At 39.2% G+C, this 23,570-nt stretch overlaps 2 protein-coding genes across 5 annotated transcripts in view; one reads left to right on the plus strand and one right to left on the minus strand.

Annotated features, from left to right (window-relative positions):
* TBCD (tubulin folding cofactor D) overlaps positions 1 to 23,570 on the plus strand; it is a 176,376-nt gene that overhangs the window by 42,053 nt on the left and 110,753 nt on the right. The window lies entirely within an intron of this gene.
* Positions 1,156 to 9,361, minus strand: ZNF750 (zinc finger protein 750). 3 transcript variants are annotated; one of them, XM_075579653.1, is made up of 3 exons: positions 9,214 to 9,361; positions 3,379 to 4,989; positions 1,156 to 3,077 (listed from the first exon to the last, which is right to left on the minus strand). In XM_075579653.1, exons 2-3 carry the CDS (start codon positions 4,800 to 4,802, stop codon positions 2,390 to 2,392), a joined length of 2,112 nt encoding a protein of 703 aa, XP_075435768.1. In that variant the 5' UTR covers positions 4,803 to 4,989; positions 9,214 to 9,361; the 3' UTR covers positions 1,156 to 2,389. The 3 variants fall into 3 exon arrangements, with proteins under 3 accessions (XP_075435768.1, XP_075435770.1, XP_075435769.1); XM_075579655.1 differs by lacking the exon at positions 9,214 to 9,361 and adding an exon at positions 7,904 to 8,144; XM_075579654.1 differs by lacking the exon at positions 9,214 to 9,361 and adding an exon at positions 7,900 to 8,144.

The raw sequence follows: 23,570 nt of genomic DNA on the forward strand, positions 1-23,570 counted from the left end.
TCTCCTGGCTTCCGATCAAATCCCGGATCACACAATCCATTCTCCTCACTTTTAAAGCTTTACACTCTTCTACTCCTCCTTACATCTCAGTCCCAATTTCTCGCTATGCACCATCCCGACTCTTGCGTTCTGCTCAAGGATGTCTTCTCTCTACCCACTTTGTATCTAAAGCCCTCTCCCGCCTTTAAACCTTTCACAGACTGCCCCACACCTCTGAAGTGCCCTTACCCTTAATATCCGACTAGCACCCTCTCTAGCCACCTTTTAAGACCCATCTTAAAACACACCTCCTTAACAAAGCATATGAGTAGCTCCGTGGCTGATACTTTACTCCTCATAAATCGATCCCATGCAGACGCACTTACCAGAACACCTTCCTACTGTCTCTGTACGTTCTTCCTACTTACCAATTAGATTGTGAGATCTTCGGACCAGGGACTCTCTTTCCTAAATGTTGCTTTTATGTCTGAAGCACTTCTTCCCATTATGTGTTATTTGTATTATTTGTTATTTATGATTGTCACGTGTATTACTGCTGTGAAGCACTATGTACATTAATGGTGCTATATAAATAAAGATATACATACATACAAATTCGTATTTCAAAACCAAGTAGTGTTCATATGGGCTTTGTTTGAGCGAAAGCATGTAGAAATTGGGTACGAAGATCTTTGACATTTTAAATTCTATAGCACCACCCTTCAGCTGGTATTCCATACTGTATTAGAAAATAAATGAGACGTAGGCCACAAAAGCTGTGTAAATTGTCTTATACTTAAGACATAAAGGATGTTCCATATTAATTATATACTCGCTCGCTCTCTTAGCAAAAGCTAATGAATTTTGATCAATACAGACCATTTCTAAACCACTTTTATCTCTATGATTTCCGTTTATTTTTGCAGTTTTTTCAAACTTTTTACAAGTTTCTAACAAAACTACATCAAAGTGAATCTCTTTAAATGTTCACATCTGTAAGAGTTTGCAAATGTACTGAAACTATTCAGTAATGTTTTATTTTTAATGCCATGGGACAATTTTTATTAGATAAAATATAAGCATAAATGAAATGGTAGACTAAAAGCTGTGGAAACCTATGAGAATGTGACAGTTCTATGTTTCTGAATTACTTTACAAACAAAAGCAAAACCGTGCTGTTTGAAATATATAGCAGTTTTATTGAAAGTTTTTTTTTATAACAAAGATAGGCATATAGAAATAGTAGTTGATTTAAGTAGAAATAGTGGCTTAAGTCATAAAGCAGGAAAAACTCCCGCAAGTGTTTGACAAAAACAAGATGTTTGCAATTGCTGCGGAAATACATGCGTAGCTGTAATAGAACCCTCAACACCCGTTATAAAAATAAATTACATACATAAATACTGTATCACTTACAAACTGTAGTCTGTCTCTAGTTCAGAGAACAGAGTTTTCACATTTAAAACAAAGAAATAGTCTTTAGCTCAGCATTGCAAGGTATATATTTATCCATAAATATACAATTATTCAGAAAGCATCAAATGACAAAATAAAAACCTTATTAAATATGAAAGGATATAGAAGTAATATATACAGAGTGCATTTCCCATCTCACTGTGTTTCTAAGCCCATCCAGCATTCTAGGGATTGCAGTTTGGTTAGCATTTTTTATTTTGTTTGTTTTTATTTTCTTTTGTGTTCAAGAATAAAAAAGTGGTCCGTGGGATGCAATTTATCAAAAGTCCTGCAGCTAAATATTAGCTTCCAATACAATTAATTTTTCTGGCATGGACTGAAATCTTTAACTGGCAAAAAGTATGTACATGAAACACTTCAGTCCTTAAAGATTTACAAATGAATACACAACTTCAAATACCTTTTTGTGGGGCCTTATTCTATATTGTCTGAGGAGGCTGTTAGTCCTGGATATATGTCCCATAGTCGTCAAAAGGGATTTTTGGCTGAAAATGGCCGTAACTGCTACTTTGACATACGTAGAATATAAGGCCCGTAGTGCTTAACACCTCATATCTATAGAGATGAAAATATAGTCGCAACAGGAGTACGTTTAAAATGGATGTCAAGATAGTGGAGTCATTTTTTGCACGAAAACCCAATCGAGCCCAATGCTTTGTGATTGGGTTCTGTTTACCTTTGGGTGATAATATTCAGGAGAGATTTTATTTCTGATCTGATGTGTTGACAGTTAATATTTTACTGTAATGTTACGAAGCAGAAGAACAAGCTTTTTAATACATGGTGGTGTCTCTGTATGAACCCATTTCATTGTTGTTTATTCCCCCTCCCCCACCCACACACCTGTAGTAAGTCGTTCATGAATCTCAGCATTTATTTTTCTAATAGACATGTACAACCAATTGTTAAACGTAGCGGGAGGATTCGGCGCAGGTTATGACACCCGCGGTCTTTTCCTCAATGTAAACATTCTACCGGAATCGGCAGCTTTAGCTTTTTTATTTCCGATTTGAGCTTTCCCAGGTTCCCTGGGATTCGTCCTCTTTTGCGCCCTAACTTTGGCATTACTTGGAGTTTCTTGGCTCTCAGTGGCGCTTTCTGCAGCCTGTACCGGTGTTGAATTTGGGTTTTCAGGGCTCTCTGTCCCGCCGGCTATGGTTGCTACAACAGGGCTGTAGGTAGCTAGTTGACAAAGGGCCACTGCTGCCGATTGCTTTTGCTCATCGCAGTTTTCAATGTCTACATTTTGTATGTCTGTAGATTTGGCTATGTCTTTGTTAGCCATGTTGTTTTTGATCTGATAGTTGGGTGGAAATGAGCTTCCTCTCGGTAATGGAGGACTGGCACTGCGGTGTGTTGTATGTGTTGGGTTCGTAGAAGCTTTATTGCAAGAGTCTTTTACAGAAAGGTTTAGAGGCATGTCCTGCATCTCTGCAAAGTCCATAGATTCGCCTATTGAAGCATTACTGCTTACTTGCTCATAATCGTCTACCTCCTCTACCTCTGGTTTCTTTGAGAGATTAAGAGGTGCAATCACAGCGTCATCCTCGTGGATGAATGACGTGCTGTCCTGATCAATGGTGAGATTTTCTGGGTGGGAGGGGGCGTCTTCATTTCCAACACTGGAAGACAATGACAAAACATATTTATTTTATTTGTTCTTGAAGCTACATTAAATCGCTTACATAAAAACCTGATTTAATCACACAAATACCACTAGCATAACTCAACACAAATACTGCAATTAGAATGACTATTATTTCTATTAATTATTTAATTCTAATTACAACTAAATGTATAAATTGTATGTTAGCATTTTTTTGATGAAACTTCACTATTCTCCTATAAGGTGTTGTTATGCAATGCTTTTCAGTCACCTCTGTCAACAAAGGATTTAAAGATGTCAAATGAAGCTCTGCTTACCATGGAGAGTTTTCTCTGCTTAGAGTTGCCGGTGAGTCTGCGCTTTTCCTCACTGGTTTGAAGGCAGTGAAGCTTTGCCCTGGCTTCTCATATTTCCCTAATGTAACCGATTTGCTGGACAGGTCAAATATGCCTTCATATGCTTGGCTGTTCTGGGTGAAGTTGGTTGGGCTTGGCCTCCCAGGGGAGCCTGTGGCAGCACTTCCTGCTCGAGGACTCATTTTCACACTTTCAGCTTCATTCTTGGAGTTGAGATCCTTAGTTTGACCTGGTGAGGTTTCCTTTTCGCATTCGACATGTTTTTGAAAAGAGTCCACGGGAAACAATCGGGGCGGACTTACAGATTGGTAAGCAAAGGGTGTTTCGTCCATTAGTTGAGAATTATGATCTTTGATGAGGCCAGGTAGGGGTGGAAACTTCAGCCCATAAGATGAAAATGCGTGTTCTGCTGGCCTATAAAATCCATATGACATTTGTGGATTTTGATGGAATGACGGTAGAAGTCTATAATGCTCAAATGTCGATGGGTTTATAGGTTTTGGCAGGGGTAGCCCTGAGGCTTGAAGAGGATGGGAAAGAAAGTGTCTTTGGTCTGGTGTGGCATAGACTGATAGCATTGGATTGTCACACTCTTGTGAATTCCCTGGGAACAGATATGGGGCATAAACTGAAGCTAGTCCTGGTTCGGAATAAAATTGAGGAGGGTATTCTGGTATCATGGGGCGGATATAACGAGGAATGGATGCAAAGTTTTTTGATGGTGAAATCTTTTGGCAAAATTCAGGCGGCATCAACCCTGTTTTCCATGGGCTCGGTAGACTATGAAATGCAGACTTCACATAATGTCCCCCTTTGCTGTTTTCAGCAGGTGTCAGTGTAATTTCGGGCATGCTGTTTTTTTCTGACCCTTTAATAAACCTGTGTTCACATACAGGGATGAAAGCTGAAGGCCTTATAATGCCATCTAGGATTGGTGGTTTGTTGGCTGTACCGTGCACTGCAGCCGCAGTTACAGCCGCTTCCTTGTGATTTGCTGTCTTTTCTACTTGAGGTGTTGCTTTTGCTGCTTCATTGTTCTTTAAACCCACGTTCTCCTTCACTTCATCTCTTGCTAGCTCATGTTGCGTGTTGGAGTCTAGAACAGCAAGTTCGTTAGCAACAGCAGCCGAAGATGTAGGTTTCACCAAAGCTTCCGTTTGGTTTGTTAGTTTAGGTTCCAAAGACTTTGGACACTTAATGACTCGATCTTGCTCGGTTACTAATGTAATAGAGTTTTTGCAAAGACCGTACTTCATGTGGTTAAAAAGATGAGATTTCTCATTGCAGGTGAAAGGACATTGGAAGCACTTGTATTTAAATGGTTTCCCCGGAGGTCTGGGGATGTAATGAGGTTTCTTTGGCTTTCGCTCTTTTAGAAGAGACATATTTTCTCTGCTTTTGGGGATTAAATAATTGGCGCTTTCAAGCCGCAGTCTGCTTTCCTGTATCGGCTCGTGAAAATGTCCAGTTTTTCAAGTTGCTGGTGAGAAACCCGTTGTATAGAGGATCCGTATCAGTCGTCTAGGGCTTTAGTGGGACAAAAGCAAGTCACAGCAACAGCTTGTACAGGAACTGTGGATGATAAAGAGAGAAAATAAATGTAATGATTTCCAATAAAACTCATTAATTCCTCTATACACACGTTTGCATTTGTCCAATTTAGGGACAGGTGTGGTCAATGTCACTTAATCAGGTTTCAAACTCGTGCCAGCTGTGTGTGTGTGTGGAATATTTGCTAGCAGACCATGCTCATTCCTACCTGGCCCCGTAGGCACATATGCGATTGTGTTTCATCGCGCCACACCTTGGGGTTACTCACTTTAATTCCAGCCCATCATTCTTCAGCATCAAAGGAGCGTTTATAATATTTGTGATGGAATCAATATGAGAAGGAAATGTACCGATAGATGGCAATGAAGTGATGATTGACACATGGGTATCTCCCTGATAAGATTTCGAACCCAGCCCTTTCTCTGCTCCCGTGTGATCACAAAGCTACGATTTTAATGTTCATGGCAGGAGGACATCTTCTCTGATCCCGCCCATTTTGGTCGGAGATTCTTCAAACCTTTCCTATCCAAGAAACAACTTGCCGGATCTTAGTGTAACTCCGGGCAAACCATTCAAACCTGGAGTAACTAGAAGACGACGTAGTCTAGCCCAGGGGTGTTCAACTCCAGTCTTCAAGGGCCACCAATAGGTCAGGTTTTCAGGATATCCCTGCTTCAGCACAGTTGTCTCAGTCGAAGACTGAGCCACCTGTGCTGAAGCAAGGACCGTTTGAGCCACCTGTGCTGAAGCAGGGATTGATTGAGCCACCTATGCTGAAGCAGGGATATCCTGAAAACCTGACCTGTTGGTAGCCCTTGAGGACTGGAGTGGAGCTTGACTGGTCTAGACCTCATATATATTTTTTCTATTATTGTTAGGGACCAACAGTGGTATTCAGCATAAATTAACCCTTTCTAGCCTGAGGGGGCCAGCAATGGGGTTAGACGTTCTGTGGGACTGTAATATGCCGGTGAACGCTCTACGTGTGTTTTATGCCGATCTGTGCAGTTTTTCATTCCAACACCAGGCATTCATTCATCTATAGATGCTACCAGGGAGGTGGAATAAAACGTTGCATCTCTATTCATGCTGCTCCCAGTACACATTTTGCAGATGGTGCACAAGTTATAGCAGGGGCGGGCAACTCCAGTCCCCAAGGGCCACCACAACGGTCAGGTTTTCGGGATATCCCTGCTTCAACACAAGTGGCTCAGTCTTTGACTGCACCACCTGTGCTGAAGCAGGGATATCCTAAAAACCTGACCTGTTGGTGGCCCCTGAGGACTGGAGTTGCCCACCCCTTGGGTTAAAGGCATTGCAGAAACATTGCATGTACATGGCACATTTCTCGTGGTAGAAGCTCTTGCTCGACTACTTCTGGATTGAAATACACAAGCCGTTTTATCTTTTTACGGTGTACATTTAGGTAGCAAAACTAACTGAAGCTAAAAGTTGATTTATTATTTAGCCGTACAATTTCCCTATTAAGTTTAGATATGTCAGGAATGCCTGTACCGGCTTGTTCCATTCTGCTCACCGATACTGAAGGCGTGAGAACCTCTTGGAGTGAAGTTCTCATGATAGTAGATGTGTTATGGCAAATATGATTTCATCACTAGCTATAGGCATCATGATTTTTAATGTTGATCGTTGCATAACCTTTGTCAGATATGTCTTAAAAACATAAAAAACTAATTGCTTGCAAGCCTCCGGGCATCTATTTCTGGAGAAATGTCTTTATTCAGTTCAAGTGGTATACTAATATTAATGCTGTGTGAAGATAGATCAATTCACGGTATGCAAAGCCGATGTGCGTTTATTTTCAGTACGTTAAAATGAGTTGCCAATAAAGTTATTAGTTCTTAATAACTGGTGCTAAATACGGATCCTGTGCTGTGCGATGTGTTGGTACTATATAAAATCACTGTGAATATGTTTTAGGAATGAAAAATGTTGGTGTTATATATGTTTGAAGTGATTTAAACTTGCCAAAAAAACTTGCGTATTTTTAATTTACTTTCCAATGTTTTAAATAAGGAAAAAGCACAATTAAGTATAAACTTTTTTTTTTTTTAATACTGATAATGCAAGAATTCTAATTTGATAAAATGAATCCCCTGTTAATATAAGAACAAAGTTTGGATATTTCTATGTGTATATTGACAGACTTGGGCTCTTAAATTAGTTCAGCTCATTCCAATTGCAAATCAATAGCGTGTGGCTCAAGCTTCAAATATATATTTTACTGACTGCAATTGATGTCCCAGTTTTTTTTCTTATACGCAAGAACCCAGCGAAACTATTGCAGGCGAGAGCCGGTGCGGTCGGTTTCTGTCTGCTTTTCTCAGAGCGTTCCCGAGAGTACCGGGCTGCTAATCACCCTTGAAGGTGACTGTTGTCAAAACAAACAAACCCCAAACTTTCGGAGTTCAACTGTTTACACCAACAGTTTGAATTTTGCATTTCCACATACAGTTTTGCAACTAATTAGCATCATTAACCAGATGTGTTATTTTTAAGTTTCTGTTGGTCTTAATTTATTTGAATTCTAAAATCACCCTTTCTTACAAAAAAAAAAAAAAAATAGGCAGGAGTTACCTGTCCTCTCAAAAAAAAACCCGACCTCCTTTAAATGTGTTTATTTTTTTAAAATATGAATGTAATATTGCGTTTGAAAATGCCCAAAGTAATGTACAGTATATGTAAATGAAATGCAGGTGTTTCGATGTATGTCACTTGTGTGCTGAAGTTATTGCCTTAAGATAATATAGTACACTTCATTTGCCAATAAGCTTACAAACTGATTAATTCCCACTTGTATGTAAAAAGGTAATACTCTTAATATGGCATTATATTTAACTTTACCTCAATTGTCACCACATTTTAAATTCTACATCCATTTGTAATTTAAATAATATTGAGCAGACTTACCTACATGCAAAGGGTGTTACACAAGTGGATCATATAGTGAAGAAGCTTCAATCATGTTCTAGTAGCTCATTGTGTCAGTAATTGAGTGCGTTTTCTGCGTACCTTTGCAATGTATCTTTGCTGATGTGCTAAATACAATTCTGGTATGTATTTGGCGGTGGCAAGTGACTGATCAGGTGGGACTCGCGTGGGTAGTATTTAGAAGGTATGGTATAATTAGTCTTGTGATGTAGCATTATTGCATTACACAATGACATGACATGCCACTGTCACCCGGGCTGTGTGTGGCAAGAACAAGATGTTTCAGTTTCAGCCCTCTTGAGAAATCTTCCAGCGTGGATCTACATCTCATTAAGGCTTTTAAGGCGTATTACTTTATACTAAAGTGAATGCAATGGGAAGACACACAATTGTGTAGTAACATACGGGGGGTACACATTTGGATAGAGGAATAATAACTGTTTAATGATCCAGCAAACCAGTCACCTGTAACCTTCCCAAATGCACAGTGCTGCCCAGAGCAAGCAAGAACCAACATAAAAACGACCCCACTGTGTTCGTACAAATGTACTGATGGTATCTATCCTGTCCAAACCAAGAACATCTCGAAACGGCAGGGTCTGTCGAACCCTTTTAGAACTAGTTCCACTGCTGATATCGATCTAGTTTTAATATTTAACAAGCTGATGCCTTTGATGGTAATAGTTAATAGGAACGTTGCCTAAACTATATTAAATATGACGTTGATTATCACGGTTTTCCATGACCCAAGCGCTAAACTAGCAGGACTGTCATAAACATATTGAATGCAGAATGTTGTCGGATATTCTGTACGGCGAGGCTCGTACCACGGTGTCCATGGCATTAACTGAAAGTGAATGGCATTTGTGCGTTTCTTACAATAATGTACACCAGTTTAGTCTTCTAAACCTCCAAAGTGTCCTGTTTCATTGAAATAGTTATTTTTGATGTTTAACTAAATCACTTTAAAATGTAAACTGTGTTCTAAAGTAATACTTATTAGGCTTCCTTCAGTAATGGTAATTAGCTGCAAAAATAGGATTTCATATATGAAATAAATGCTATTTAACAGGTTAATAGTTACTGACATGGCACGCTGAAATCCATATGATTTTATAATGATCTGTGGAAAAAGCACCTGCTGGGTTACAAGTGCCACTGAAAATGATGAGGAAAACTTCTCTTTACAAGTAAAGCACCCTAAATATGAACCTCTTTAAAATAAAACATCAGTGGGGAGTGGCAGTAAGCGAAGGAAACGTAAAATTGATTTAAAATGTAAAATCTACTTACCAGAATGTGGGCTGCAAAGTGTTAAACCTCGCTGCCAAGTGACTGCTGCGCTGGAGGTGCTGGGAGAAGTACCTGCTCGCTGCTTTATTGCAAGGTGAAACTGAAGCCTGCTGTTCCAGGGGGAGGGATTTAAAGTGAAGGAGTTGCGCCCTCAGGCTGCAGAGATGCACCTGATGTTATTTCTGCCCGGAGCAACGATTCATGTGTTTGCAGCCACTGAGCTGGTTTCTTACTGCGCTACCTCAGCACCTGATCCAGCAAACAAACCCTGCAACAAGTGAGCCCATGTGTTAACACACACGCAGGCAGCTTTGTGTCACCAACTAATATCTACTGATCAACTCGGAGAATGGAGAGCAGGGGTGGGCACCTCCAGTCCTCAAACCCACCAACAGGTCAGGTTTTCAGGATATCCCTGCTTCAGCACAGGTGGTTCAATCATAATGACTGAGCCACTGATTGAGCCACTTGTGCTAAAGCAGGGATATCCTGAACCTGACCTGTTGGTGGCCCTGATGTACACAGAGGTTATTTATTCTCTTATGCATGCGGGGCAAAAATGTAAGTTATACTAAATCACCAGTTAGCTGAGGGCTTCTAATTGTGCTGCATGTACAGTATGTTTGTTTTGTACTTTTATTGCTTTGCATAAAATAAGGATTTTTTTTATTATGGAACAAACTTTTTTTTTTGTTTTATCGGAGGCGGCTAATTGTAGTCAACCAGCACCCTAATACCTGCCAAAGCCTGCCTTTAATCTGAGAAGCATTGCTATGTGCAGCCATCTGTGTTTGGGCTTTGCTTTACTCATTTGTACATATTTTTAATTTTTTCCCTCTTTCAATCGCTGCGCTGACAACATAGGATTCGCTTTTAATATTTATTTTTTAGCTGGCATTTTATCTTTTGAATTCTAAATACAAAAATCAGATTCCATCACCAGAAATGTGTAAATGGATTTGCCATTAGAGTAGGAAGTTAGTGCAAGACCTGCCTTTAATGTCAGCGATTGGAGAATAAACTGCTTTGCGATAGCGGCACGTCTGTGGTCCGTCAGTGACCGATACATTTTTCTAAGGTATATGGAAGGGATGTTGGGTGCTTTGCATCTGAAGTGCTGCGCAACATTGGCCAGTACAATTCGGATGGGGTTCTGGGTAGGGAAAAACGATGGGCTGAGCGGGTGAATGAAGATTTTGCTTTGCACTGTCGTTATTGAGAGCAGTAAAATAAATTAAATTGAAAAATGAACAAAGCCACAGGTTCTTCTATTTGGAAAAGCTACTGGCTGTTAAAGCTGTTTAATGAGTACTCGCTATCCGTCTAAGTTTCCCTGACATTGTGTTCAGTGAAATGGGATGGAGAACTCCGTACCACATTGATATATAATGGGCAGCAATAGTATTGCATTGCAAACCATGGTATTGCTTCCTTAGCTTAAGAGACCACAATCTGATGAAAACCCACCTGTTTTGCTTACATTTACACATCAGAAATCAAAGGAACCTTTTTTTATTTCAAGTATACAAATAGCTTAATGATGCATGGGGAGGTAACAAATATGTTTTTCTGGCATTGTAGAACAGGAGACGTATTAACAAATTATATATATATATATATACACACACACACACGCACAACTGTATGCTCATCTGCATGTCTTAGGCAGGTCTGCAACCCCGCCTTTCACCATTATCACCCAGCACACAGCACTTCCACTGCAGCAAGGGATTCTGGGAAATGACATGCAAATGAGCACACAGTGCCACTTTTTGCTTCAAAAAGCATTTTTAACATGGTTCCCTATAGGCTTAAGCTTGCTGCATGGTCACAGCTTTGAGCACAGCCAGGGTTAAGGTGCATACCCAGAAAACCCACCCACAAACAGCTGTTTTGACCTTAATGGGTCTCATCAGTGTGGGGTTTGTTAACTGGGTATGCAGAGAAGCTAAAGGATGGGGTTTACCATACTAAGTTAAGTTATGGTGAGTAAAAAAAGTGACAAAAAACTTTGCTTTGCTGTGGAGAGTTTTTGTCACTTTTTTTTACTCGCCATAACATATATATATAATTTATTTATTTATTTTTTACAGCAGACAAACTTTTCTAGTGTCCACATCAGGCGGTAAGATCTTGATGATCATTTCGAAGAAAGTATCAGTTTTGGAGAGGATCAATAGCCTTGCATCATTCACGATATTTACATGACATATTTTACTGAATACTGTATTTGTTTCTTAGTCATTCAGGTCCTTGGACATTTCCATCTATACCACAGATGCTAAAAACCCAGTGAAAAAGTGGTTTAAAAAGCAAGGTTTCAGTGAATCTTAAATGGGATTTCATGTGGTCTCTTATCAAAGATTAATAGGTATTAGTTTATGGCTCCAGTCTAATACCGCTAGCCTCTTACAGTCATTAAGTATTATTTACAGCCCATGTTTTCCAATCTTGTTCTTGGCTTAGAAAATACAAGCTTGAAGTTGATCGTGTTTGGTTAAGACCTGCTGGGATTTTGAATTCATTGTAACTATGGCAAGTATGGGGAAAGGGGGGTAAAAAAACAACTCTTACACGTTTCAGATGTTCTGTTTCTGCAATTAAATCTGTCCTTGTTACTTGCAAACTCCATTTGGTGGATCTGTTGGAACACTGCCAAAGAACATGGGAGAGATACATTCTCTCTACCTAGTTCTCCTTATCTGACCCTAGTTTATGGCACGAACATTATACATTGGCATGCTGTGTATCTTTTGAGTAATTGTCATGGTTCACAATTTAGCAGGCAGTTAACCATTCCCTCACTTTCCCCCATATTATTATTCATGTTTATAATGTCCTCTGTTTTAAATACACACACGTGATGGACTATTCTTATTTTAGTCTGGGGTCCTGGCTAGTAATTTTGTGAGTGTCTTACCCGGGGAAAGCTTGCTCGTTCCCTTACTCTTTGCTTTTGTGGAGTTCAATGGAGTCTCGCTCTTGAAACTAAAGTTATTGAAATAAAATGTCAGCAATGCATTGTTCTTTCCAATATGGTCATCCTGTTATGTCACGTCAGGTTACCGCTTTTGGAAAGCTCAGCTGGCTAGGTTTGGAGTTCTAGAGAACACACTACGTAAGAAGGAATTATGTTGGGATAACACAAGTTTTTTGTATCCATTTCCTTAACGTTATGAACTGGAATATGCATACTGTTAGCTGCTCTGTCAGTGTTCATAAGATTAAAACAATGGATGACACAACTAACACCATCAGTTTTTAGAGATCGTATGTTGCAGATATCTTTGGCATTGGTGGCTTATTAACCGTTCTGAACTAAATTAAATTTGTCTCTTTATTTTGTGCTATTCACTGGTTAGGCAATGCCATGTTCTCTCCCTTTTCAGTTCTTTGGAAGTTAACAATACCTGTGTTTCTGAACTAAAACAGACTAGCAAGGTTTGTGAGTTTTAATTACGGTCTGAAATCAAATACTTAATATACGAATATTTATTGTTGAAAATGAAATCCACCTTATTATTGATATTGGTCTTGCAGCAGTTAAAATACACCTGATATTTAATGCTACATTTTCAGTGTCTGTTGAAATAGAGAATCATAATACTTTCATGTGACAGTAGTATGTGCTGTTTGTGTCCTGGCCTAGCGGCTTATCTCTGAGTTGATGTTATACTGCAGGCAACCTATTCCCCTTTTCTCTCTCATGAGAATCTGTTGCAGTATAAAGCAGAACTGTGCCAGACAACCTAGATTAACAGCGGTCTAAAAGTGTCCTACATCTCTCAAAGCCCACCCAAAAGTCACGATTTTGGTAAATTTCGGGATCACTCCAATCTGCGTGTGTTCAGGCAAAATAATTTTCCGGAGGAGAGACTTGGTTTTAGTTGCTTTGAAACCATGGATTTCTGGGGTCCTAGCATGCTGGCGTTGGGAAAAACGGATCTACAGAGAATGGACACACGGGCAAAATTATTATATCATCTCCAGCAGCAGCTTGCAGGTCCCACTGCCTCCAATGGCCTTCTAATCCACTTTACTCACCATTAAAAATAAAAAAGAAAGTCTGCTTTCTCTTGACCATTGCAAAGTTTTTTGTTTTGTTTTTTGCAATCCCAACCTTTTACATTGTTGTTGAATTCTGCAGATAGGACTTACTGAGTATTCGCCTTTGCTGTTGCTATTTTGATTCCATAAATTAATAAATTGTCCTCTTGCGATTTTAAGAACAAGGGGTTTAAGTATACATTGACAAAATATTAGATACAGCATTTTTTAATGTTGTCTGAAAACCATAACTTTACTTTCATCTACAGTTCTGTTTTCCAAAAGACTATCGTGATGGTTAAACAAAGACTTTAGTGAGGCTTATTGAAATCAATTCAGCTTGTTGATTTCTGGAGATGTTATTCATTGTTTTACTCCAAAAATAACTTTTAAATCATTTTTTAGGCTTAATCAGATTTATAAAAGCAGGTTGAAGTGTGTGTGTGTGTGTGTGTGTGTGTGTGTGTGTGTGTGTGTGTGTGTGTGTGTGTGTGTGTGTGTGTGTGTGTGTGTGTGTGTGTGTGTGTGTGTGTGTGTGTGTGTGTGTGTGCAAGTGTCTTTTTCAGATAATTATTTGAGTACTGTACCACTCTTCTGTGGTGGTCTTGATTTATAAGCAATTGTCCATTACTAGAGTTTAGTTAGCATCAAACAATAGCCTCAATAGAGGTAACATAAATAGGTTATTTAATATTTCACATACTACAGTAATATAGGTAAGTATGTGTGTATATATAATATATGTATGTATGTCATAGGGGGTTAAGAATTTTGTTGGGTAGCAGTGGGTGGGGTTAAGTCTGTTAAACCAACAGGAGAATCTCAGTTGACTTGTATTTCAGGTTTGCTTTTGAAAGCACATTATTAAAATTTCACTCCATGACACCAGCTTTTAAAGGAGCAAAAATAATGCTGGTTATTCTCGCGTTCAACGTCAGAGCTTTATACCATGTGTAATGAAAACTGGATGCAGTTTCTTCAACACTTGGAGAAAAGTGAATGCTGAGGCAAGATGTACTTGGGAACGTTATCACTTAAACAGTAATAGTTAATAAACAAATAATGTAAGTGGTATGATACCTTGCACTGTACCAATGTAGGTTTGTCCGATGTGATGACATTTAATGGACCATTGATGATGTTTTTCATATATAGTGTGCAGAGCTTGCCAAATCTTACAAGTTTCTTCTTCATGAAGGGTTTTGACAGCTGCGTACTCTCTTACATCTATGAAAAACTTTATTGGATAATTTCTGTTGGAATCAGTCTGCACTTCTCCAGGCCTAATACAGCTAATAGACGTTAGATCAGTCACGCAGGCCTATTCCCGGTTTGTTTTCCCTTGTGTATTTTGTGTTCTAAGCCAGACTTCCTTGGACTTTCGTGAACTTCTTCTACTCCCTCAGCTCATTTGGGTTCTTTGACTTCAACTGCATTATTAAATATTGATTGATTGGTGGTCCTCATTACAGGAAAGGGGTTGAAAGTAATTGACTTTGAGTGGAGTATAAGTCAGCGTATAAGTCAGAGTATAAATATAGTTGTTACCTGACCACTCTATAAGGTCAATGCTGCCATTGCAAGTCTTTAGCTCCTCGGGAGTGTGTTGATTTGTATATCAGAAGTCCCCACTAATTAAATACCCTTTTAGGAAGGACTCTTGCCTCCAGACTGGGGTCATTTGAGTTTCTGGGCAGACCTGCTATGGATTAAGATGCTAACGGAATACCTTTATTTACTTGGGACTATCGTGATCGTTACTATACAGTATATGACTGTCAACGTATTGGATAAAAGTCAGTGATATGGTTACTTCTATATTTGCAATTGGCATTTACAGATAGAATAGAACCAAGAGCTTACAATCCATTCGATTTTGGCGCAATAAAGTATTATATTGAGAATGTTAATGGTTTAAAATGTCTCCTGTTGTACATTCTCATGTGTTTTTGAAGATATTCAGTGGCTGATGTCATCATGTATATCATCCTTTTCTTCTGTGCGTGTTACCAACAGGAGTGGGGACTTTCCTGTTTGTGATTACATGTACAAAACAAACATGCCTGGTAGGTTTTTATGAATAAACTATTTAATGTCATTATCTCCAAGGTGAAGAAATTGATAATTGCTATAATTAATAGTAGTTAAAGGGAGTTCCTTTAAGGGCTAAACTCTTTTGCAACACACCTTATTCGTTAACTCGGCGTGTCAAGTGATTACCTCCGGGATGATTTATTCAATTAATCCTTGAAGATTCTAATAACGATGATCAAAAATACGTTTTTTTTAAAATATATATATATATAAATATATATATATATAAATGTAAATACAACTGTATGGTTATCTGCATGTCTTAGGCAGGTCTGCAACCCCGCCTTTCCCCATTATCACCCAGCACACAGCCTTTCCACTGCAGCAACGGATTCTGGGAAATGACATGCAAATGAACACACACACACACACACACACACACACACACACATATATATATATATATATATATATATATATATATATATATATATATATATATATATATATATATATATATATATATATATATATATATATATATATATATATATATATATATACACATAAAATAGATGTGTTCTCAGGTGCTTTTTAGTGTAATATTTAATGTGAGCGTGTGGTTTGCTACAGTAAAGTGCACAGTCCGGAACAAGCCCTGCACCTTCTCACACAGCAGAACTTAGGAACCGCGTACAGCATGGACGATTTGGGCTCAGCAATGAGAAACGCTTTGTAAGCAGATGAAGCAGCAACGGTGCATGTGATGAGTTGCAGAACAAACATAAACTCGCTTCCGACCTATTGAAGACCCTCATGAAACATATTGTGCGTTGTATTTGTTGTTGTGTTTGAGTTTATCTTTCGTATATTTTCAAAAGCTATTACACAAATCTTGATTTAACCAGCCAGTGTATTGCATGGCTTAGTATTTGTGGGGCTGTGCTTTTAATGACCAAAGAACCACGCAACAATAATGAAGCCTAGGCGATATTTTACGAGTCCCTGCAGAAAGATGTAGCCGCTGTTAGTAGAGCTTTAGTGGTGGCCATTGAGGACTGGAGTTGGCCACTCCTGCAATACACAGAAGTCCCTTTGCGTCGGGTAGTATTTTCTGCTCTGTTCCTTCCTGATGTAAACATGCAGGGATCTTTAAATAATCCCCAGTATTTATTAACCGTTTAACATTTTCCTGGCGCTCCCTAATTAAATATACAGCACATTGAAAACACCTTTATGGTAATATATAAAAATAAAAGATGACACCCAGGAACTTAATTTCAAGAAGTTGCAATATATTGACAGGGAATAAGCCATAGTGGATTTCACCTATTTACCAAGTATTCGGTTTTGTTGGTTTGCTTTACCTGTAGGATAGTTCTTTTTCCAGTCTTCACTATCATAAATATCATAAAACATACAACGTGGAAGCTATGTAAGGACTTGTGTGTTTGTTTGTAACAGTTGGAACATGACAGCAGGAACGGCGAGGTTCGGTGATCGGGGATGTGTCATAATGCACATTTTCTTATGAAGCTTAAGTTCCCGTCTGAGGATATCACTGCAGAAGGAGATCCAGTAATGGTGAGACAAGCAGGGGATTCTGGGAGAGGAAATAGCCAACGGTCTCCCCGTTACAGTGGCAGTTTAAGTTGTTTATACGTTGGTAGAATGAGAGATTTCGGTTATGAGAAATATCCGGTTGTACATGTATTAGCCACGCTGTCATATGATGTGTGGAACACCGTTGATTTAGCGCGGGACGGTCCTTTTTAAAGTAGCAAGAAGAAATGCAATCATTTGGAGAGTGCACATGATACAGCCAGAGTAATACTGCATTAATACGAACACCCCTGAAATATATTGTAGACCACCCTAGTTGTCCGGTACAGAGCCAAAGAAGTGTACAAACAGAACATCTTGTGATGCAAAACGGTATATCAATTTAAAAATAAGGAAACCTCTCTGAGCTTAGTATCCATCCCAAAAATTGCAGGATGCTGTACAAAACGGCCTCTATTTCAGTTTCATTAAATATATATCGGCTTTCAATTAAAAATAGTTTGTAGAAAAGATGAGAATCCACCGAACAGCCTGTTATGCGGCATTATTTCCTCCCTCGTGCCTGGTCACAATGTTTGCTCATGGGCTGTTTTATTCATGTTTCAGAATTACGTTTCTGGAGGGGAGAGTTGCGGTGTAGGCACACACAGGGTTATTAATATTAAAAAAGGGGTAATAATAATATCACGGCAAAAAAGACCTAAGTCCGTGAAGAAATGAGATTGTAAGTACAAATGCAAATAAACGTCTTGCCGTTCGTTCGTAAGTAAAAAAAAAAACAAAACAAAACATGTTTTGTACAAAAACTGTGTTATTTACTGGAGCTTTTATTAACATTTTCACAAAGCAAATTTGAAGAGATTCACGGAACTGGAGACACGTGGTCGCAGTGTTTTACACACCGCTATTTCCACCCACATTTGGAGACAATCGCTAAAATTTACAGTAATTTGCCGAAAATGGCGGATTGCGAACCTGAGCGAAAATTGCACGTACAGTAAATAGTGGGGGTGATCACGGGAAAATGTGTACCGCAATTCTAATGACCGCGGCACATCTTTGGTCTTTTTTCATGGTCACCGGCAGAAGCATTACAATTATATTCAGCCCCCAAGGGGAATAAATAAACAGAACCTCAAGAGACTTAAAAAAAAAAAAAAAAGCATGCAAATTGCTCAGTCTGCTAATGAACTGAAGTAAAACGAAGCCCTCTGCGCTCGCTCACACAGTCTGTAGGAGGTCGCTGTTGCAACCTGCCGGGATGTTAGGCTAGGGTGGAGTGCAGCAGGTGCTTACTAATACCTCTAGGCTACAGCTAATGGTGACTGTAATATCTCGTCCTAAGCTCACAGAACTTAACAGGTGGATACTGTTTATAAGCTGACTCAGGGAGGATTTAATTCGACGTATATTTAATTTAACATTTCGGGAGAACTCCTTTACTGTGAAGGGCCCTTGATTTTAGTGCCGCTTGTCCTGGCTTCATTCAGCATCTTTTCATTTCATATTAGATTGAGCCTGCAACGTGTTGCTGTGCTTAAACAGAAATGTGAGGAGCCCGTTTTCCTGGGCACTGCAGGACCATGTCGCACCAGAACCTTAATAAATATATTTATATCGGGGGGGGTAAAACCACTGCAAAAATAACTTGCCAGGTTTATCAAAGGAAAATCTTCAGTTGTTTTAAATGGGATTCTTTCTCTGTGATAAATATGGGACTATTTTGTGTTCTTAACTGTTTTTTTTAATTTTTTTTATTTTTATTATTTCGTTTTCTTTTAACCGCAGAACAGAAATCTATACAAATGTCTCAAATGAGTGAAATTGTCTAAAATTTGTTGTATCTCACCTGAAACATGTATTGTGTTTCCCAGCTGTTCTTATGACCAATAGTTATGACAAACGGCACAAACTTGTATTAGGGTTTACCAACATTAACATGGAGGCTAGGCGGATCTAGGTGTGTGACCAATGAATTATTATTAGTGCAGTATTCAAGATGTGTTTTGATCGTGGCAACTCCTCTCCTAGTTGCCACCAAGCCTTTTAAGGCGTTCCCAGCATTTGTCAAGCTTAGAGAAATGGGTTTCCGGTTCGGTGCAATGTGCAGATGAAAGTTATTACAGTATCCTGAAACTGTGATGCGAGTGCATGGTTATAAACACACACAATCACAGTAATGCCATGTGTTGTTGCAAACCTTTGTACATTAAACGCAATGTGCTACCTTGCCATGTCTTGTTTGGTCCTTGTTTGCCTGGTGCTAGCATTGCAATGCAGTTTCTTCCCCCTCCTTGTGAACAACGAAAAAAGCCTCTATTCACACGTGGGGTTTTATTACAATATTGGTAATTTAGTTAAGCACTTCATGGTCTAGTGATATTCAGCCTGAGAATATTTTCCCTGTGTCAATACCATATTTACTAAACTACGCGCATGCGCAGACGGAGTGTGTAAAGAAACACAACCCAGGGTGTCTGGCATGTGTAAGGTGGTACATGCTCAGGTGTTTTGCATCCCTGAAATGTAAAAGGGCAGTCTGCCAGCTTAATGTGGTCTTTCCTTCAAAATACGCTCACCCTTCACTCTTGGTGTACGAAAAAAATACTGACTACTGAAATTCTCCATGTTACCATCGCTTGCCATCTTCTGCCGTTCCACTTATCACGATTGCTTCCCAAGGAAAAGAAAGTGGGCGACACTAAGTGGAACCTCCCCTTCCAATGGCAGTCTTAGAATAAATATACTGGTCAATACAGATGGGAAAATCCCAACGGCAGTGCATAGTTATATATGCCGCTAACTTCCCTAAGTCAGGTTTTAAGGCTCAGTTGAAGACTGCACCTGTGCTGGAGCAGGGATATCGATAATACCTGTCGTGTTGGTGCCCCTTGAGGACTGGCGTTTGTTACTCCTGCACTAAAGCATACAATTGTGCGCTGAAAAACAAAACAAAATAAATCTAGCTGTAAAGGTTTAAGAAAATGAGTGCCAGTTACCTATATTTCTCCATTAAACATGGGTGGTTATGCCATCAGTTTACTTTGGTCCTATCCTTCTGATGTATGTATGTATAGTATGTATGTATGTGAGTGTCCCAGGGTACTGCGTAACCCTCGGAGTGCCTGCTTATTTGGTCTGTAGAATTCTTTAGGAGGCATTATTTGGGGTTTTGTTTGTAGGTTCTGTAAGCTTTTAGTTATGACGAGATGCACACATTGAAACCTGACAGGGCTGCTGTCGTTATTGTGTTATATGTTAATGCCAGCGGCGGCCCTGCCTTTCTAGACATGTTATGCTTTGTCAGAGCTTTCGGTGATGAACCTTTTTTTTTTGTTTTGTTAGCGGCTTATAATTTTGGAAGAAAATATGAAACTTGGCAGCTCCCTAGTGACACAGTCTGATTTTTGTTTTTTGTTCAGCTATGTACACTATGATTTCATTTATTGAAAAACTCTTGTGTTGGTCCACTAAACAGTATCACAACCTGCAATAAATTCACTATGAATATACACCACTTCTGCAGCAATACAGCCATTCAAACTTTGCTTTGATGCTCACAAAATTATAATAAACCTTTCAGATAAACATTGGTAAAGTCAAACAGGATTATCTCAAACGAATTTTTTATTTTGGATCACCGATTTCTAGTTCATAGTTTTCAAAATATTTAGGGATTCAAATAAACTTTTTGAACATGCACATAACCAAGTCTTTGCCCATTCTTTTTTAATTAAAAATAAATCTTTCTTCATTTACGTATTCATATGTTGAGGGTAAATGTGCTTTACCTTTTAGAAGAATGAAAACATGTTTTTTAAAAGTGTGTAAGGACATTTACAAAAACAAATGTTTATTGTAGGCGGGGTTAAAGCGGCAAAACGTGAGATCTTATGGGGGTACAGAACAAAGACTAACAAGGGGTAAATCCTATTAATACAGTAGGAGCCATATTTTGGAAACATGCATCTGGGGTTTTTATTTTTTTAATCCATTCGTATTTTATTTACATTGTCCTCAATTGGGGTACAGAATGAAGAAAGGAGAAGGAAGTGAGTAACGACACTGACTGGCACCGAGTCTAAAGCAGGGAAACCTGGTTCAATTCCCGATGTCAGCTCCTTGTGACCTTGGGCAAGTTACTTTATCTCCCTGTGCCTCATCACTAAAAACACATAGATTGTAAGCTCCACAGGGCAGGGACTGTCTGCAAAATGTCTCTGTAAAGCGCTACGTAAAACTAGCAGCGCTATACAAGAACATGTTGTTATTATTATTATTATTAGACACAGGGAAAAACATTAATTGGAATAACACCTAGGTTACATACACGTGAGTAAGGACTACTGGGGAGGGTGGAGGGTCACCTTTCTGACACCGAGTAGTGTACTTCCTTTATACAGCCCACTCTTAAATTATGGGGTATGATTCCCCACAAAATTTGGGGTAGATTAGCAGCTTTGGACACTCCTTAATCCGATTTAGTTATTGACCGGTCAGTGGATAAGCCATGGATCCCACATTCTGTAGTGGGTTTTTGTCTTGTCTAACAAATGCCGTCATTCTGTCTATAGTTATGACCACATTTATTCTTTTTGAAATGGTATTCATGGAGGGGACTTGTGTGGTTTTCCAAGCAGCTGCGATCGCGCACATGGTTGCTGTGAGTATGTGGGAACTAAGCTTGGGTTAGTGTGGGGTAAGTGTTTCTATTGGCTTAGCCAGTAGGAAAGTTACTGGTTCTAGATCAATCTTCTAACCAGTCCCTAAGCTTGGTCCACACCTGTACTATCTTAGGACATATCCACCAGATATGGATCATGTTTCCTACTTGTTCACATCTCCTCCAACACTGATCTGGGTATCTATGGTAGATCTTGCTTAATTTTTGGGTGGTTAAGTACCATCTAAAAAGGACCTTGTACGCATTCTCCTTAATTTTGGTATATATTGATGTTCTTGCCACTCCCTCTCATATGTCCTCCCAGTCCTCTCATGAGATTTCTGTTTGCAAGTCTTGTTCCCATCCCTCCATATAATTAAAACTCTGTATTTTCTACTTCTGCACATTTTTTTCAAATCTCGTTCCTTCCGTAAGTTGCAGCCCGCGTGTGATCTGTTTTATAAAACGTCGTACTTGCATATATTTATAGAAGTCTTGAGGTGGAATACAGTATTTCTCAACTACCTCCGCAAATTCCATTATTTTCTCCTATAATAGTACGTCCCGACCTCTGTCAGCGTCCAGTGTATGTTAAGCAGTGTTGTCAAGGATTTGGTAACAGTTAGTATTATGTTGTCCGCAAATAACGCCATTTTATACTCTCTCGCGCCTATCGTTACCCCTGAGATGTCTGTGTTTCTCCTGACTTGGCACGCCAGTGGCTCATTGTTAATGCAATCAGGAGCAGCGACGGGGCAACCCTGTCTTGTGCCATCCTTAATCTAGACTATGTCTGCATTTGCTCCTGGTAATTTAAGGGAGGCTGAGGGGTTCTGGTAGAAGACCAGAAATATTATGTTTTGTTTTTAAATTTAAATCCGTTCTGAATATTAGATTTAAAAAAAAAATGTATTCAACTGTTTAATGCCATTTTTAATCTGTTTAAAGCATCCTTTGAGTTCTATAGTAAGCTTTTGCACACCTCCCAAGCAGTGCAAGATATTTGCAACACTTTCCTGTTGGTGATACTTTGTTGCCAACGTTCCCAGCAGTTTGAGCTGTAAACTGTAACAATAGATCATGTTACCTTCGTAATAAAGTATACATTGTAGCTGCTGAGTTACACGGACTGAACGATTGCTCGAAACTGAAAGGCAGCCATTATTATGCTAGGCACACAATCAGGATTTTGACAGATTTATAACAAGAGCACGAAACGATTGCCAGCTTAGGTAAGATGTAGAATTATTTTGTAACATGCTTTACATATACAAATAAGACCCACCTTGAGATACACTTGCTTAAAGAAGCGTATGAATAGCACTGTGGATATTACTGGACACGTTACATAAAGCTTGGCCCCCTGCAGACGCACTTACCAGAACTCCCTCCTACTGTCTCTGTACGTTCTCCCTACCTACCAATTAGACTGTAAGCTCCTCGGAGCAGGGACTCCTCTTCCTTAATGTTACTTTTATGCCTGTAGCACTTATTCCCATGACCTGTTATTTATATTATCTGTTATTTATTTGATTACCACATGTATTACTACTGTGAAGCGCTATGTACATTAATGGCGCTATATAAATAAAGACATACAATACAATGAAAAAATAATTTGCTCCCCACCAGATATTCCTTGCAGAAGGAAGTGAACGATGGGAGGGACGGAGTTCTTGTGGAACAAGATATTCCATCCATTTTCACCAATATAACCGCATTCTTGGGGCAAGTTAAGCAGCATTTTCTAAAGGACAGGAAGGAGGGGAAGTAGCCAGACTTGGTAAATGTTCTTATCCAAATGTGACCTTTTTGTGTACGGTAAATTGTAAAGCCGCAGCCCAAGGTAGAATTCTGAAACGGACAAAGAATTAATGGGAGGTTGGGAAAGCCTATTCATGTCTGCTGTGGTATTGAGAATTCTTGTATATGTTCGGCTCGCCAAACTAGTAGCTAAGACTATGCCCCTGGATATAGAAATAATGAAGCAAGACTACGATGGATTAGTTCAGGGGTGGCCAACTCCAGTCCTCATGGGCCACCAACAGGT

This window comes from Ascaphus truei, chromosome 22 (assembly GCF_040206685.1).
Source record: "Ascaphus truei isolate aAscTru1 chromosome 22, aAscTru1.hap1, whole genome shotgun sequence".
Classification (NCBI taxonomy): domain Eukaryota; kingdom Metazoa; phylum Chordata; class Amphibia; order Anura; family Ascaphidae; genus Ascaphus; species Ascaphus truei.

Bases quoted from the DNA above. Each gene is read 5' to 3' on its own strand.
- ZNF750 (XM_075579653.1), bottom strand. From the start codon at position 4,802: ATGTCTCTTCTAAAAGAGCGAAAGCCAAAGAAACCTCATTACATCCCC. The intron at 3,078-3,378 runs GTAAGCAGAGCT...ATTGTCTTCCAG, and splicing joins AGCAGAGAAAACTCTCCATG to TGTTGGAAATGAAGACGCCC.